Below are 17536 nucleotides of genomic sequence, written 5' to 3'. Positions count from 1 at the left end.
ACAGACAGACAGACACACAGCTCTTGGGTTATAGCTATGCCAGAGGAAGGGGCAGTCAGACAGACAGACAGCTTTAGGGTTATAGCTAGGCCAGAGGAAGGGGCAGACAGGCAGACAGACAGCTCTAGGGTTATAGCTAGGCCAGAGGAAGGGGCAGACAGACAGACAGACAGCTCTAGGGTTATAGCTAGGCCAGAGGAATGGACAGACAGACAGACAGCTCTAGGGTTATAGCTAGGCCAGAGGAAGGGGCAGACAGACAGACAGACAGCTCTAGGGTTATAGCTAGGCCAGAGGAATGGACAGACAGACAGACAGCTCTAGGGTTATAGCTAGGCCAAAGGAAGGGACAGACAGACAGCTCTAGGGTTATAGCTAGGCCAGAGGAAGGGACAGACAGACAGACATATCTAGGGTTATAGCTAGGCCAGAGGAAGGGACAGACAGACAGACAGACATATCTAGGGTTATAGCTAGGCCAGAGGAAGGGGCAGACAGACAGCTCTACGGATACAGTGAGGCCAGAGGAAGGGGCAGACAGACAGACAGCTTTAGGGTTATAGCTAGGCCAGAGGAAGGGGCAGAAAGACAGACAGATAGCTTTAGGGTTATAGCTAGGCCAGAGGAAGGGACAGACAGACAGACAGACAGCTCTAGAGTTATAGCTAGGCCAGAGGAAGGGACAGACAGACAGACAGACAGACAGACAGACAGACAGACAGACAGACAGACAGACAAACAGACAGACAGCTCTAGGGTTATAGCTATGTCAGAGGAAGGGGCAGACAGACAGCTCTACGGATACAGCGCGGCCAGAGGAAGGGGCAGACAGACAGACAGCTCTACGGATACAGCTAGGCCAGAGGAAGGGGCAGACAGCCAGACAGCTCTAGGGTTAAAGCTAGGCCAGAGGAAGGGGCAGACAGACAGACAGACAGCTTTAGGGTTATAGCTAGGCCAGAGGAAGGGGCAGACAGGCAGACAGACAGCTCTAGGGTTATAGCTAGGCCAGAGGAAGGGGCAGACAGACAGACAGACAGCTCTATGGTTAAAGCTAGGCCAGAGGAAGGGGCAGACAGACAGACAGACAGCTCTAGGGTTATAGCTAGGCCAGAGGAAGGGGCAGACAGACTGCTCTAGGGTTATAGCTAGGCCAGAGGAAGTGGCAGACAGACAGACAGCTAGGCCAGAAGAAGGGGCATACAGACAGACAGACACACAGCTCTTGGGTTATAGCTAGGCCAGAGGAAGGGACAGACAGACAGACAGACAGCTTTAGGGTTATAGCTAGGCCAGAGGACGGGGCAGACAGACAGACAGCTCTAGGGTTAAAGCTAGGCCAGAGGTAGGGTCAGACAGACAGACAGCTCTAGGGTTATAGCTAGGCCAGAGGAAGTGGCAGACAGACAGACAGCTCTACGGATACAGCTAGGCCAGAGGAAGGGGCAGACAGACAGACAGCTCTAGTGTTATAGCTAGGCCAGAGGAAGGGGCATACAGACAGACAGACACACAGCTCTTGGGTTATAGCTATGCCAGAGGAAGGGGCAGTCAGACAGACAGACAGCTTTAGGGTTATAGCTAGGCCAGAGGAAGGGGCAGACAGGCAGACAGACAGCTCTAGGGTTATAGCTAGGCCAGAGGAAGGGGCAGACAGACAGACAGACAGACAGCTCTAGGGTTATAGCTAGGCCAGAGGAATGGACAGACAGACAGACAGCTCTAGGGTTATAGCTAGGCCAGAGGAAGGGGCAGACAGACAGACAGACAGCTCTAGGGTTATAGCTAGGCCAGAGGAATGGACAGACAGACAGACAGCTCTAGGGTTATAGCTAGGCCAAAGGAAGGGACAGACAGACAGCTCTAGGGTTATAGCTAGGCCAGAGGAAGGGACAGACAGACAGACATATCTAGGGTTATAGCTAGGCCAGAGGAAGGGACAGACAGACAGACAGACATATCTAGGGTTATAGCTAGGCCAGAGGAAGGGACAGACAGACAGACATATCTAGGGTTATAGCTAGGCCAGAGGAAGGGACAGACAGACAGACAGACATATCTAGGGTTATAGCTAGGCCAGAGGAAGGGACAGACAGACAGACAGACAGACAGATCTAGGGTTATAGCTAGGCCAGAGGAAGGGGCAGAGCAGAGAGAAAGTGAGAGTCACTTTGAAAAGGCATCTTGGAATCACCTGTTACAGTGACAGTGCTTTTTTTGGATGTCGGCTTGTTTCCTACGGGGTTCTGTGTGGGTGTCTGGGTGTCTGGGTGTGAATGTTGGTGATAGAGAGAAACAGTTAATTGTGTGCCTTCTTCTAATCTTATTTAATCTTTATGGAAGTTCCTTTACCTAATTTTCACGTCTTCTGTCTTTCTCATTCAGATTCCTCTGTAGGTATCCTAACATCTCCATTGCGTTACAGTGTCCCAAAAACCTATTGTAACAAGAGACACCTACCTCCCTTCCCTACTTGATCTGATCTCGGATACGGAGGCACCGTCTCTTCAGAGCAGGCTCCATGTCCCCAGGCCCAGCCATACTCGGTGGGCGTAGTAGAACACCCTTGTCCCTAAGCTTGGGCAGGAGGAGAGTGGTGGGGGTGTTGGTGGGGGCACCGCCCGTTCTGGTGGGTGTAAGGTTGGGGGTGGGCAGGGCATAGGCATGGTCCTCATCTGGGACGTGGGGATCCTCGGAGTCGCCAGCGGCCGAGGGCCCCTCTGATTGGCTGGTGGGGAGGGATGGAACCTGGCCCTGGTCCCGCTCCTGGACCTGGCCATTGGAGCAGCTGTTCTCTTTGACTGCCTCCAGCTCACTGAGGGCGGAGTCAGGGCCAAGAGGCCGGGCCTCTCTCTGAGACTGGGAGGAGTCTGGGCTGGGAGGAGGGTCGGGGGATGATGACGGTGTTGTTTGGTTGGGGACGTCTGGGGGTGTTGAGGGGGAGGGGGTGGCGGTGGCGGTATCGCAGGGAGGGCTGCTGCATTCCCCTCTGGGAGTTGGTGGGGTGTCTGAGGGGGGTCGTATGTTAGGGCTCTGGGGGTAGGCGGTGTTGTGCAGAGGAGGGGGTGACTGGGTTAGTGGAGGGGTGGGTTTGATAATGTCATGGTGGTGGTTGTGGTGGTCCACTCTGGTATCCACCAGCCTGGTGCCTTGCCCCATTCCGGGCTCACCCGGACCCGACAGGTCCACCACTCCGTGAGGGTTGGGCTCCAGCTTGACCGGGGTCCTCTGGAGCACTCTCTGGATGACCTGCCTCTCTGGCTGCTGCTGCTGGCCCAACTTAAAGTCTGACAGCCCCTCAATCACTGAGGTGGAAGATGGGGAAGCATCGTAGCGAGCCCTGGGGGAGGACGCTGCACTGTGGGAGGTCGACATGGGTGACTGAGCCTGCCTCTCCGACTTCACCCAATCTGTGATGTCCCTTCTGGGGTGGTCTGAGGGCGAGGGGAGACCCTGGTTGGTGGTTCTACCCAATCTGTTGGCCGCCAAGCTCCCGGTAGAAGGCAAATTGACACCCCTGGAGCGTCCCCCCTCTATCCCCTCCGGCACGGGCTGGATAACCCCACTGTGGGGGACCGCTAGGGCTTCTGGAGGAGCAGATTTAGGGGGTATGGGTATGGGGATAGGGATGGGGATGGGGACTGGGATTGGTACAATGATGGGGTAGGGCACCAGGACAGTGGGCTGGGGGAAGAAGGGGCCTAAGGACGGCCATCCCCCGAAGTTCATCATAGGGAGCATGGGCACGGGACCACGGAGCCCCATCATGTTGATAGGGGGGGAGTGCAAGCCTGGGAAGTAGGCCCCGGGGTAGGGGTGTATTCCGGGTGGGTTCATGGAGGTGGCCGATGGGGGCTGGAGGTGGGGTTGGTGGGGGTGATGGGGGGAGTGAGGCGGAGGCTGGTGGATGGGGCTGGAAGGGGGGCCGGGGTGGCCCCTGGGGGGGTTGGCCAGGGGGCTCTTCAGGCCCTGGGCGTGGAGAGGGGGCCGGATGAAGGGCAGCGGGATCTGAGGCATGGCCTTGTGGTGCTCCATGGGGGGGTGAGGAGGGGAGGGGGCGGGGTGGTGGCTCGCTACCTGCGCGGGTGGTGGCAGGACGTGCCTCTCCAGGTGCCTCAGTCCTGAAATGTTAACCTTCAATGACGAAGATGACGCCTCGGATGGAGACACAGTCCTTGGTGCCGCTGTACCATTGATCGGCGTCTGCCCTTTGGGCGACCTGGTCCTCCCCCTCACGTCCCCAGCGTCGCTGCTCCACGATTCAGGGGTCAGGAGCTTCTGGTTCTGGACCCCTCCGGTGGACTCGGGTCTCCCCTCCTGGGTTGGTCTTCCTGGGCTGGAGCTGGTGAGAGTGGCCCTGGCCTCTCTGTAGAACACATCCATCTTGTACTGGTTCAGACACTTGGTGCTGCAAAACTGGAGCCGCTCCTCACCGGCGCCAAAGTCCAGATACTCTTTGGTGTGGCGGACGTGCTTGCACCAGTTGCAAACCTGCAGTACAGGCGAGAGAGACTGTGAAGAGTTACTTAAGTGACATGTGAAAAGGAAAAAGCAAATGACTGTTGTAGAGATGGTAATATAAAATATGGAATATTCTATATGACAGTATTGTGAAAAGCTTTTTACCTTGAAAGAAGTCTATGGCCAAGGAGTGACTGCAATCCACACTGATTTTGTTAACCTAGCCACTTCCAACAATTAGCAACATTAGCATTTTGGGACAAATTCCCCATGTAAATCAATCTCCCCCGTTCAGCATGTGTTAAATGTCATGACCAAATCATATTAAATTGATTGTGTTATTTTGAGCTGATTTGGGCATGAAATATAATCCATGCTAAACAGGCGAGATTAAATTACATGGCTAATGTTGCTAATTGTTGGCAAAGGTAAGGAAACAAATATGGAAATACTGTATGTAACATCCCTGAACTATCCCTTTAAAGGGCGGTTTCACAGACCCAGAGTAAAGCCTAGTCGTAGACTAAAAAGCAAACTCAATGGAGAATCTCCATCAATAATTATTTTTAGTCTAGGACTAGGTTTCATCTGTGTCCTGGAAACTGCCCCTTAATCTGTGTCCTAGAATCTGCCCCTTAATCTGTGTCCTAGAATCTGCCCCTTAACCTGTGTCCTAGAAACTGCCCCCTAATCTGTGTCCTAGAAACTGCCCCTTAATCTGTGTTTTAGGAACTGTCCCCTAATCTCTGTCGTAGAAACTGTCCCTTAACCTGTGTCCTAGAAACTGCCCCCTAATCTGTGTCCTGGAAACTGCCCCTTAATCTGTGTCCTAGAAACTGCCCCTTAATCTGTGTCCTAGAAACTGCCCCTTAATCTGTGTCCTAGGAACTGCCCCTTAATCTGTGTCCTAGGAACTTCCCCTTAATCTGTGTCCTATGAACTGCCCCTTAATCTGTGTCCTAGGAACTGCCCCTTAATCTGTGTCCTAGGAACTGCCCCTTAATCTGTGTCCTAGGAACTGCCCCTACATGTTTTGAAGTAGCTCTCAAAGACAAACATGCATTAATGCATAACTAGTCTTTGAGCTAAGCTATTTAAAAAATATATTATATTTCTACGAAGTGGATTGTGTTTTGTTCTTACTCTGGCACCATCACTGTTCATCTTCAGCACCAGTCGTGGTGAGTCATCTGCATGCGTGTGTTGGGGGGACCTCTCCCCTCCATGGTCCTCATCCCGGGCCTGACGGAGGGGGGCAAAGCTGCATCATTATACACTTAAAACAAACTATCAAGAGCTGGTCCATGTTCATTAGGCACCAAACGAAACAAAAAAATCTGGAAGGTACTAGCTGGATTTGTCCAATAACAAAACATTAATTTTCAATCTCTGTTGTAAAACATTGTGTGCCCTAATGAACAGGACACCGGATTGTGTTAAACTGTTTCCGAGTAGAGCCTGGATTCAGTACTATCCACTATGGGATTTAAGCATCAAGTGTTGATAAAGTAGCAGTTGCTTTAAATCATCAAGGCTCCCGTGGTTGGTCATTAAAACAAACTTACATAACCAATCCCAAAATAACCACTGCACAATTTGCCTTGTCATAGGGGTTCAAAGTAACAGAGTACATTGACCTATGGGCTTTGAGGTCACTGAAACAAAGGGACCGTTTTTTAAACGTTTTGGTAACATTTTGGAACGTTTCGGTAAGATAAAGTAGATGACAAGCCTGAACCCTCATTTTATTCTCAATGGTCCCTTCTTTGTGACCCATTGAGTCGTGTCGAGTTACGAAACATGAAGCAGCTGCAGGTAAGGTATGCACTGAAAGTGGACACCTCACCCCCAGGCCCTCTGCCCTTCTCCCTCCAAGAAACAAGCAGGGACAAGCCAACGGCCACAGATCCATCCCCACTTCCATCAACTAGAGGGTTTGTTGCAGCCAGGCAGGTAGGCAGCAGACGACTCCCCCCCCCCCCTTGTCTGTTGTCGTGTGAATAAAACCTAGCGTGGCAAAACAACAGGATCGGTGAAAGGGGATAGCCTTGCCTGACACCCCCGCGCCTCTAGGAGAGGGTATCCATGTCTTGGATGGAGGGTGAAAAATGGTGGTAATGTGTATAGGAGTGGAGTTGTGTATAGGCACTGCTTCCCTGTTGCTTCCCTGTTGCTTCCCTGTTGCTTCCCTGTTGCTTCCCTGTTGCTTCCCTGTTGCTTCCCCGTTGCTTCCCTGTTGCTTCCCTGTTGCTTCCCTGTTGCTTCCCCGTTGCTTCCCGGGCCTCCGGACCCAAGCCGCATTATGACTGGCCCTTCCTCCATTAAACCGTAACTGATACTAAGTGTCCTCTGCAAACTTTGACCCCTTCCCACCCTCAAAACACTGGCCTGTCCATAAAAAAACCCAGTGTGTGTGTGTGTGTGTGTGTGTGTGTGTGTGTGTGTGTGTGTGTGTGTGTGTGTGTGTGTGTGTGTGTGTGTGTGTGTGTGTGTGTGTGTGTGTGTGTGTGTGTGTGTGTGTGTGTGTGTGTGTGTGTGTGTGTGCGCGTGCGTCATTTTCTCCATCTGAACTGCTGCAGTTGACAAGTCAGTTTTGTCTGACCTAAAATTGTCCCATTGATTCCAAGTTGAAATAAGGTTGAACCCGAGGTTGAATCCCTCACCTTGTTGCGTTTGAAGTAGGCCCGTCGGCAGGCGGCGAAGCACTTCTCACTACAGAAGCTCTTCAGCTCGGTGCCCATACAGAGAGAGTAGCGCTTCACCCCCTCCTTCTGACACCACACACACACTATCTGCACATTCTGCACGTCTTCCACTGCGGACAGAGCCAAAGGGGAGAGGAATCAACATCAACACGTGAAGTGTGTTTGATGATGAAGATGAGCATCTAAGGAGCTTGTGAGTGTTGAAGAACCGTAGGGTACATATGGTAGTGATGATGATGATGCTGATGAGTGAGTGTAACAGGGGTGATTTAGTGAACCTCACCTGTGTGATGAGGAACCTTGCCTGAGGCCTGAAGACTTATGTTACCTTCCTGAATAATGTCTAGACTTTAGCTAGGCATGCTAAAACACTTTTGTGACATGCAGGAGACCTGGGTACTAACCCAGTTGGTCACACAAAGGGCGTGTGTTTGCATATGCTCAGTAGATGTGTGTGTGTGTGTGTGTGTGTGTGTGTGTGTGTGTGTGTGTGTGTGTGTGAGAGAGAGAGATTTGTTCAGGCCTGTCCCTACCTGCCGATGGCTTTATAAGCGGGACAATTACGGGGGCACTCTTTTGCTCCTTAGGGCTGGTCAGAGAGGAGGAACTGGGGGAGGAAGAGGGGACTCTGGATGATTCTCTCTCTCCACTCCTCATGGCCAGTGTCACGGGGCTGTCTAGGCTCTTGGATTTGGACAGCGAGTTTTCTGGAAGGCACAAGATATCTAGGGTCACTTCAGAGTGAATTTATGTTCTTAACATGTAAAGTGCCAACAAAAATGGAATCTGAATTCAGTCAGTTTCTCTTGGCACCACTTCCACTCCACACACACAATTTAAATAAAGATGTAGATTCAGCCTAAAGGACAGAAAACAATGGCACTGAAAACTGTAGAAAGATAATACTCCATCCACACAGGTTTACTTTAATGATAGTAAGTGAAACATAAGAAGGGTGAAGTAATATGTCTGGATTGAACAACCTATCTGTTCTGTTACTGGGTTACCTGTGAATTCCGTCTGACCTCTGTTAAGTATGTTACCTGTATTGTACAGATGCCCAGCAGGCAGTAAATGTTCAGTAGGCAGTAAACGTTTAGAAAGGGAGTGAAACAAGGATACTACCTGAACAAATTACCTTGGGTCGTGTTCAGTAGGCAGTAAACATTTAGAAAGGGAGTGAAACAAGGATACTACCTGAACAAATTACCTTGGGTCGTGTTCAGTAGGCAGTAAACATTTAGAAAGGGAGTGAAACAAGGATACTACCTGAACAAATTACCTTGGGTCGTGTTCGATAGACAGGAATCGTTTTGAAAAAGGAGGTACTACCTGAACTTGTCCAATTAAAACACAGATTTCCACTCTCCATAGCAAAGCGTTTTACTACAGTGTGGCCTAGTGAACAGGGCCCTGGCCTTCCCTCACCTTTAAGAACTGAGACGTGCTGCTGGCGTCTCTCACGGTTGGGGTAGTTCCGTATCTCGGTGGCCTCAGAGTCTCTGAGCTCCAACTTGTCATAGCCGTACCAGCCTAGGAGCTCATTCATGGTGCTCTCTGCAAACGTCTAAAAGGAGAAAAGGAAAAGAAATCACTGAGAAACATTATAGGTTATGTCAGTCAGGGGACATGGTGGGAGACGGGACAACCGAGCCACTGCTTGCTAACGCTAAGCCAATGTGAAGTTCAGTTGTGAGTGACCTTACATCCGAGGTTTGTTAGTGGAACTTTTTATCCCACTCTTTAAATGTAACCTGAGCTTCCAGTCCCGAATCAATGTGCTGATTCTTTCGACTTCCAGACCAGCCCTGACTGGATGAAATGAGCAAGAGAACCCAGAGGAGTACAGTATGACTATTTTTCCATGATGTATTGCAGTTTGTTTACTCTTGCTAAATTGGAGACGGAAAAGTTTTCCAACCTAATACCAGTGTAAAATATATGAATCATTCTTTGTTTAGCTCTTTTAATTGGGGAAAAAAGAGACAGACAAAATAAAAGTGTTCTCAGCAGATGTGTTGTGAAGTGAACATCCTGGCTTTTTTTAAATTCCGACCATATGAAAGAAAACAACACAAAGGTCTCTCTCTTTTCATCCGCCCACCTCTTCTCCTCTGTGGCTTTGGGGCGAGTGGGGATTGGAGCAGAAATCCGAGCAGGACACCTTACACCACCGCTAGGTCCCACGGTTCTCGGAAATACCCTGCTCCTCTCCCAAGTGTCCAGCACTACCCAGTCCCTCCCTCCCCTGCTCCTCTCCCAAGTGTCCAGCACTACCCAAGCCCTCCCTCCCCTGCTCCTCTCCCAAGTGTCCAGCACTCCCCAGTCCCTCCCTCCCCTGCTCCTCTCCCAAGTGTCCAGCACTCCCCAGTCCCTCCCGCCCCTGCTCCTCTCCCAAGTGTCCAGCACTACCCAGTCCCTCCCTCCCCTGCTCCTCTCCCAAGGGTCCAGCACTCCCCAGTCCCTCCCTCCCCTGCTCCTCTCCCAAGTGCCCAGCACTCCACAGTCCCTCCCTCCCCTGCTCCTCTCCCAAGTGTCCAGCACTCCCCAGTCCCTCCCTCCCCTGCTCCTCTCCCAAGTGTCCAGCACTCCCCAGTCCCTCCCTCCCCTGCTCCTCTCCCAAGTGTCCAGCACTACCCAGTCCCTCCCTCCCCTGCTCCTCTCCCAAGTGTCCAGCACTCCCCAGTCCCTCCCTCCCCTGCTCCTCTCCCAAGTGTCCAGCACTCCCCAGTCCCTCCCTCCCCTGCTCCTCTCCCAAGTGTCCAGCACTCCCCAGTCCCTCCCTCCCCTGCTCCTCTCCCCAGTCCCTCCCCTGCCCCTCTCCCAAGTGTCCAGCACTCCCCAGTCCCTCCCTCCCCTGCTCCTCTCCCAAGTGTCCAGCACTCCCCAGTCCCTCCCTCCCTCCCCTGCTCCTCTCCCAAGTGTCCAGCACCCCCCAGTCCCGCTCTCCCCAGTCCCTCCCTCCCCTGCTCCTCTCCCAAGTGTCCAGCACTCCCCAGTCCCTCCCTCCCTCCCCTGCTCCTCTCCCAAGTGTCCAGCACTCCCCAGTCCCTCCCTCCCCTGCTCCTCTCCCAAGTGTCCAGCACTCCCCAGTCCCTCCCTCCCATGCTCCTCTCCCAAGTGTCCACTCCCCAGTCCCTCCCTCCCTCCCCTGCTCCTCTCCCAAGTGTCCAGCACTCCCCAGTCCCTCCCTCCCCTGCTCCTCTCCCAAGTGTCCAGCACTCCCCAGTCCCTCCCTCCCATGCTCCTCTCCCAAGTGTCCAGCACTCCCCAGTCCCCCCCTCCCATGCTCCTCTCCCAAGTGTCCAGCACTCCCCAGTCCCTCCCTCCCCTGCTCCTCTCCCAAGTGTCCAGCACTCCCCAGTCCCTCCCTCCCATGCTCCTCTCCCAAGTGTCCAGCACTCCCCAGTCCCTCCCTCCCATGCTCCTCTCCCAAGTGTCCAGCACTATCCAGTCCCTATTTGCGTGTCCCCTCCCTCTCCTCCCTCTTCCTCTCCCCTTGCCCCCACCACCCCGGCACCTTCCAGCCCTGATACCCGACACTGCACTCCCTCTCGAGTTTCAACCTCTTCCAGCGTGGACAGTCTGCCTGTTGTAGTGTTACACCAGGGCTGTAGTACTGACTACACATTCTTCCCTCTGCTTTCCTCACTGACAGGGCCTCAAAGAAAAGGAATTGTGTGTGTCCCCAAGTGTGTGTGTGTCTGTGCGGGTGTGTTTGTGTGTACGTAGAGGTATCATATCCAGCTAAATATGCCTAACGATGAATAAAGTCAGGTATCTGGTGTCCGCGCTGTGCTACGGTCTGGCATGGAAGGAGTGGGTTTGACTGTGGTATTGAAATAGATCCCTTGACTAAGACAACACTGGACTGGACTGGAGCAGCCCGCAGACAGACACACAGCCCCTGAAATCACAGTCTGTGTCTGTCTGTCTGTCTGTCTGTCTCTCTGATTGTGTGTGTGTGTGTGTGTGTGTCTGTCTGTCTGTCTGTCTGTCTGTCTGTCTGTCTGTCTGTCTGTCTGTCTGTCTGTCTGTCTGTCTGTCTGTCTGTCTTGCTGTCTTGCTGTCTTGCTGTCTTGGTGTCTTGGTGTCTGTCTGTGTGAGAGTTCTATTTTGCTTCTCTGACTGTGTCTGTCTGTCTGTCTCTCTCTCTGATCTGTGTGAGTTCTATTTTGTCTGTCTGTCCATCTGTCTTTCTTTATCTACCCTTCTCTATTTCATAATCACACACTTATACCACTGACCTTCAAGCCCAACAGCCCCAGTTCATTACCGCGGTCACCCAAGGCCTGTTTTGTAGATCCACGTGGCTCCCTGTAAGTCTGAGAATCACAAAGTAGTACTCTGCCTGTGCTGCCTGCATCCCGTGGGACTAGCCTAGTCTACATCAACGGTTCCATCAGGGCATGTCCTCCTATATTACATTGAATTTAGTGTTGTTTTGTCTCACTATTTCCTCATTAGGGAGAGACAGGCATTTTTTTCTCCTCCCTGTGCTTTACTTCCCACAATGTTGTTATTGTTTCTTATTGGCAAATCCCAAACCACAGAAGGAACCCTGACCAAAGGCAACAACGCAGGGCCGACCCTCAGATCCAGGCCGGGCTGACTTACATCAAGCACAGATAGCATTTAGCATGTTTTCATTCAAATTAGTTAAGTTGTAATTCTACACCACTCCCTGGATATCAAAAGCTACCATCCAAACCACTTACGCAAAAAGAGCACATTTCCTCTCACAAAACAAGTTGATTTTTTTAAACATTTAATTTAATGTTGAATTCACATTAGTTGACAACTCAACCAAATGTAAATCAAAACTAGACTTTGAACTGACATCTGTGCCCAGTGGCCAATGTCAGAACTCATAAAACTGAAGGCAGACAAACTGTGGGCTTGTAGCCTAGCCTACTAAAGGCTTGCACTCTAGCAGTAGGACTGAAACCAATACCATCATATTCAATTTTGTTTTGAATTGGAATCACCAAATCAAACAGTAGACATAGTTTCCATGAAACTGATTCTGAGTCACTTTTCCAGGGGCACAATTACTACGGTTACCTGTTTAGACTGATCCTTTGCCCTAGCGGATATTCTCAAGTGATGTGACTATGTATGTTCGTTCGAATGTTTTATTTTATTTTTTATTACATTGTTGTAAACATGTAGACCTAGCCTACTACAACAAGTGCGCGCACAGCCGAAGCGGGGAAGAATTTAAGTGTTCTTACGGTTTGGTGGTGACGCACATCTGGAACACCGCTGGACTTTGCTGCGCGAGGCTACGGATGGACTGACATGGCGTCACTACAGAAGGGCTACCTACCATTCAGTGGACAAGACATCAAATATTGGCTAACATAAGAGTGACACTTTCATTAAACAGTCACACGCTTTCATTCCCTCGGAAATGTATATTTCCCGACAGTCGGTTTATTATGGCAAGGCCAGGTAATATAATGTAGCTGTCTTATTTCACCATATGGGAATAATGTTATGTTACACAATTGTTTTATCACTTTTATTTCGGAAGTATTCAATAATATAACGGAATTAAATTATAAGCAAATGTAATTGTTTCAATGGGAACAAATCCAAGTTTTCATGGCGTCTGTGAATGCCTCCAACTGTGTGATTTGTGCGCACGGAGCTCTCTCCCAATGTCTCAAAAGTATTTTATTTTTTATCTCACCTTTATTTAACTAGGCAAGTCAGTTACGAACAAATTATAATTTACAATGACGGCCTACCAAAAGGCAAAAGGCCTCCTGCGGGGACCGGGGCTGGGATTAAAAATCCAAATAAATTAAATAAAAATATAGGACAAAACACACATAACGACAAGAGAGACAACACAACACTACATAAAAAGAGACCTAAGACAACAACATAGCATGGCATGACTTAAGACTATTCACAAACAGAAGACTGCTCAAAAAATAGCTAAACAACTAATTTCCCCTCACCTTCATCTCTTGGTTGATCTCTCTCTTGACGGGGTGCGCGGGTTTCCTACTGCGTTTATTTTCCGGCGGTCTCCCTTTCTCCATCTCTGGCATAGTTCTGACTGGCTCCGTGTCACTTCTTTGGCGTGCGACTGATAGAGCGCGTCACTCCGGGGCTAGTCAAGGCTAGTCAAGGTGCGGCGACAGAGAGCGAAAGCTGTCACTCTCGGTGACAGCGGCTGTCATTCCCAGACGTCTGCGTCGGTCATCTGGGGGCTCCTTCCACTGACTCTCCACTGAACATGGGTGCTGCGCGCTGTGGGCTGCTGCTGCCGCCCTACCGCCGCCGACGAACAATCCCCTCTCTCTAAATCCCGTAGAGCAGGGAGGGGCCTCCACGCTGTAACCCAACACCTGGCGCCCACCCCTCCCGAATCTCAACAGATACATTTCATGAGGAATGCGAGGACTGTTTTATCTGCGGGGAACACAGAACATAACACTGTCTATTATATTCCAGGATTTAAATAAAATATATGAAAATCCCGCGTGGGTAAACGATACCACGGTAGAATGTTTTGGGGTTTCTCAAATTACATCTGTTTGATCAGAGCGAGAGGAACACAAAGCCATCAAATCAAATTGTATTTGGCACATGCGCCGAATACAACAGGTGTAGTAGACCTTACTGTGAAATGCTTACTTACAAACCCCTAACCAACAATGCAGTTCAAGAAATAGAGTTAAGAAAATATTTACTAAATAAACTAAAGTAAAAAATGGTAAATAAATAAAAATGAAACACAAGAAAATTACATAACAATAAGGAGGTAATTTGTAAGGTGACTATGCATAGATAATAAACAGCAAGTAGCAGTAGTGTAAAAATGTAAATAGTCTGGGTGGCCATTTTATTAATTGTTCAGCAGTCTATTATCTCATTCTGGGATATCCAAGGCCTGAGGTCATCTGCCTTTGGCTTAAGGGGCAGGAACCTGGACTTCACCAAATAAATCAGAAATACAGACATTGTCATCCTACAAGAAAAATGGTATAGAGGAAATTGACCCACTGGTTGCCATCTAGGTTACAGAGAGCTGGTAATCCCATCCACCAAACTACCAGGAGTAAAACAGGGGAAGGACTCAGGGGGTATGCTAATTTGGTATAGAGCAGACCTAACTCACTCTATTCAATTAATCAAAACAGAAACATTTCACATTTGGCTAGAAATTAAAAGGAAATTATCTCAACAGAGAAAAATGTCCTCCTGTGCTACCTATATCCCCCCACTAGAATCTCCATACTTTAACGATGACAACTTCTCCATCTTGGAGGGGGAAATTCATAATTTCCAGGCCAAGTACATGTACTAGTCTGTGGTGACATAAATTCCAGAACTGGACAAGAACCTGACACCCTCAGCACACAGGGGGACAAACACCTGCCTGGTGGTGACAGCCTTTCCTCCCCATATGCCCCCCTAGGCACAATTACAACAACATAACCAACATTGTCCTATCATGGGGAACTACATTTTTAAAATAAATTATATCTAATTCTTTATTATCCTATTTTAATGGTACGGTCCATGGCCCTATACCCTAGACACCCACCTGAATGACCCAGATACTAAGGAGAAGTCCCTAACTGTTTTATGTGCCTGCTGTAAGCGGTCTGTATGCAGCTAAAATGAGGTCAGAGACCAAGAGCAGCACTGCCCCCTCAAGATTCTGAGCCTGCTTGGCAGGGTTGGTCCTGCAAAGCCAAAGCCCCCTAAAGGGAGAGCATAATATACAAGGAAATTCTCAAAGCTGCTAATGAGAACCTTGACGACCTTGTACCTAGCCGGTGGGGATTCCGGTGGGGTGCCCCCACCCAGGCAGTGGCAGTGCTGGCAACACTAGCTGCAGTAACACATGGGGAGGGGGTCACACTCTGACATTCAGAGAGGGGGTATATTATTGTGACCCTGGTGGCACAAAATCAAAGTCGGACTGCATGGAGATGCTTGGGAATATGGTCATTACGGGTGACCGTATTGTGGGTGTTTCAGGAAGAAGGTGTACATTTGACCTCCATCATCTAGGATGTGACAATGGTAAATAAAATCTCTCAATCTTTGCCCATTTTTTGCGCGGTCTTGCAGGCCTTCTCATGCAGCTGCAACTGCAAGTGCATTTGTAAATCATGACCTATCTTGAGTTGGGCTCTGGGATGGTGCAATTGTTGAGAAAGTGAGCTTATGGTTGTGTGGGAGGAAAGGGTTGAGTGTGTGTGGGTGTATTTGTGTATCCCACAACTGTTGCGAAGGAAGAAGTAAAAGATGTTAGGGACAATAGAGGATGATCCACAGCTATATATAATACAAAAAGAGGTGAGGTCGATGGAAATGCATTTGGCAGTTGATCTACTTCAATTCGGTAAATGGCACTGTGTGCTCTTTTCAAAGGATTGATCCCAGTCGGTTCAGGGCTATGGGATACAGGGGGTCGAGGGTGGTCTGCCGGGCATTGGTGTAACGGCAGTCTACGTCGTCCTCCTCCTCAGACGAGGAGAGGCGAGAAGGATCAGAGGACCAATGTGCAGCGTGGTAATCCAGGTCAGCGGAGTCAATCACCACCTTCCGGAGACACCTGAAACCCCACCTCTTTAAGGAATACCTAGGATAGGATAAAGTAATCCTTCTAACCCCCCCCCCCCCTTAAAAGAGTTAGATGCACTATTGTAAAGTGGTTGTTCCACTGGATATCATAAGGTGAATGCACCAATTTGTAAGTCGCTCTGGATAAGAGCGTCTGCTAAATGACTTAAATGTAAAAATGTAAAATGTAATTTGACATAATGATTTATTAAACGAAAACGACGAAACAACACTTGAATAATTACAAAATAACAAAACGAACTAAACAGACCTAAACTTAAGAACTTACATGAAACGAAGAACGCACGAACAGGAACAGACTTAGACAAAACGAAACAGTCCCGTGTGGTAACAGATACGGACACGGAAGACAACCACCCACAAACAAACAGTGAAAACAGCCTACCTTAAATATGGTTCTCAATCAGAGGAAACGTCAAACACCTGTCTCTAATTGAGAACCATATCAGGCAACACATTAAACCCAACATAGAAACACAACACATAGAATGCCCACCCCAACTCACGCCCTGACCAACCAAACACATACAAAACAACAGAAAACAGGTCAGGAACGTGACAATTGGGATGACAACCCAACTCGGGCTGAGGAGGGCTTTTAGCGGGTGGAATAGTAGGGACCAATTGGAGGTTTACTTAGTAGAAATGCAAATATCATGGTACAGCTATATAGACGCTCAATCATCATGTTACTTTTTAATGGTATGTTTACAAACATATATTTTGATAAAAAGAATTGAAAGTTGTGTCTCATTATGGTAAGTGGTGAAATAAGTATAGCCAGTTACAATTGTAATGGCATAGCAGATAATAAGAAAAGACGATCAGTATTTACCTAGCTAAAAGAGAAGGATGGCTGCAATCCCGCTACCGGGATGATATGACAACAGCCAGTGAAAGTGCAGGGCGCCAAATTCAAACAACAGAAACCTCATAATTAAAATTCCTCAGACATACAGGTGTTTTATATCATTTTAAAGGTAATCTTGTTGTTAATCCCTCCAAAGTGTCAGATTTCAAATATGCTTTTCAGCGAAAGCACTACAAACGATTATGTTAGGTCACCACCAAACCACAATAAGCACAGCCATTTTTCCAGCGAAAGATAGCTTTCACAAAAAGCAGAAATAGAGATAAAATTACTCACTAACCTTTGATTATCTTCATCAGATGACGCTCATAGGACTTCATGTTACACAATACATGCATGTTTTGTTTGATAAAGTTCATATTTATATAACAAAATTGGAGTTTACATTGGCGCGTTACATTCACTAGTTCCAAAAACATCAAGTGATTTTGCATAGCCACATCGTTTCAACAGAAATACTCATCATAAATGTAGATGATAATACAAGTTATACACATGGAATTATAGATATACCTCTCCTTAATGCAACCGCTGTGTCACATTTCAAAAAAACGTTACGGAAAAAACAAACCATGCAATAATCTGAGACGGCGCTCAGAACAATAGCCAAATTAGCCACCATGTTGGAGTCAACAGAAACCAGAAATTACATGATAAATATTCCCTTACCTTTGATGATATTTATCAGAATGCACTCCCAGGAATCCTAGTTCCACAATAAATCGTTGTTTTGTTCGATAATGTCCATTACTTACGTCCAATTAGCTAATTTTGCTAGCATGTGTAGTACACGTGTCCAAACGCTCGCGCAGATGCAGGCAAACGTCGGACGAAAACTTCAAAAAGTTATATTACAAGTCGAATAAACTGGTCAAACTTAGTAGAG

General features: G+C 48.8%; 1 protein-coding gene across 1 annotated transcript in view; it reads right to left on the bottom strand.

The window, feature by feature from the left end:
- LOC139556044 (sine oculis-binding protein homolog B-like) overlaps positions 1-13452 on the bottom strand; it is a 29035-nt gene extending 15583 nt beyond the window's left edge. The window contains exons 1-6 of the mRNA XM_071369525.1: positions 13136-13452; positions 8595-8733; positions 7700-7873; positions 7125-7276; positions 5605-5703; positions 2461-4512 (exon numbers count right to left, since the gene is read on the bottom strand). Of these exons, the coding sequence (XP_071225626.1) occupies positions 2470-4512; positions 5605-5703; positions 7125-7276; positions 7700-7873; positions 8595-8733; positions 13136-13228 (2700 nt within the window). The 5' untranslated portion in view covers positions 13229-13452 and the 3' untranslated portion in view covers positions 2461-2469. The remainder of the gene's footprint in view (positions 1-2460; positions 4513-5604; positions 5704-7124; positions 7277-7699; positions 7874-8594; positions 8734-13135) is intronic.
- Positions 13453-17536: the final 4084 nt, after the last annotated feature.

The sequence above is a fragment of the Salvelinus alpinus genome, chromosome 27 (assembly GCF_045679555.1).
Source record: "Salvelinus alpinus chromosome 27, SLU_Salpinus.1, whole genome shotgun sequence".
NCBI classification, from domain to species: Eukaryota; Metazoa; Chordata; class Actinopteri; order Salmoniformes; family Salmonidae; genus Salvelinus; species Salvelinus alpinus.
The sequence above is the reverse complement of the archived record's forward strand: the minus strand, read 5'-3'. Positions and strand labels throughout refer to the sequence as shown.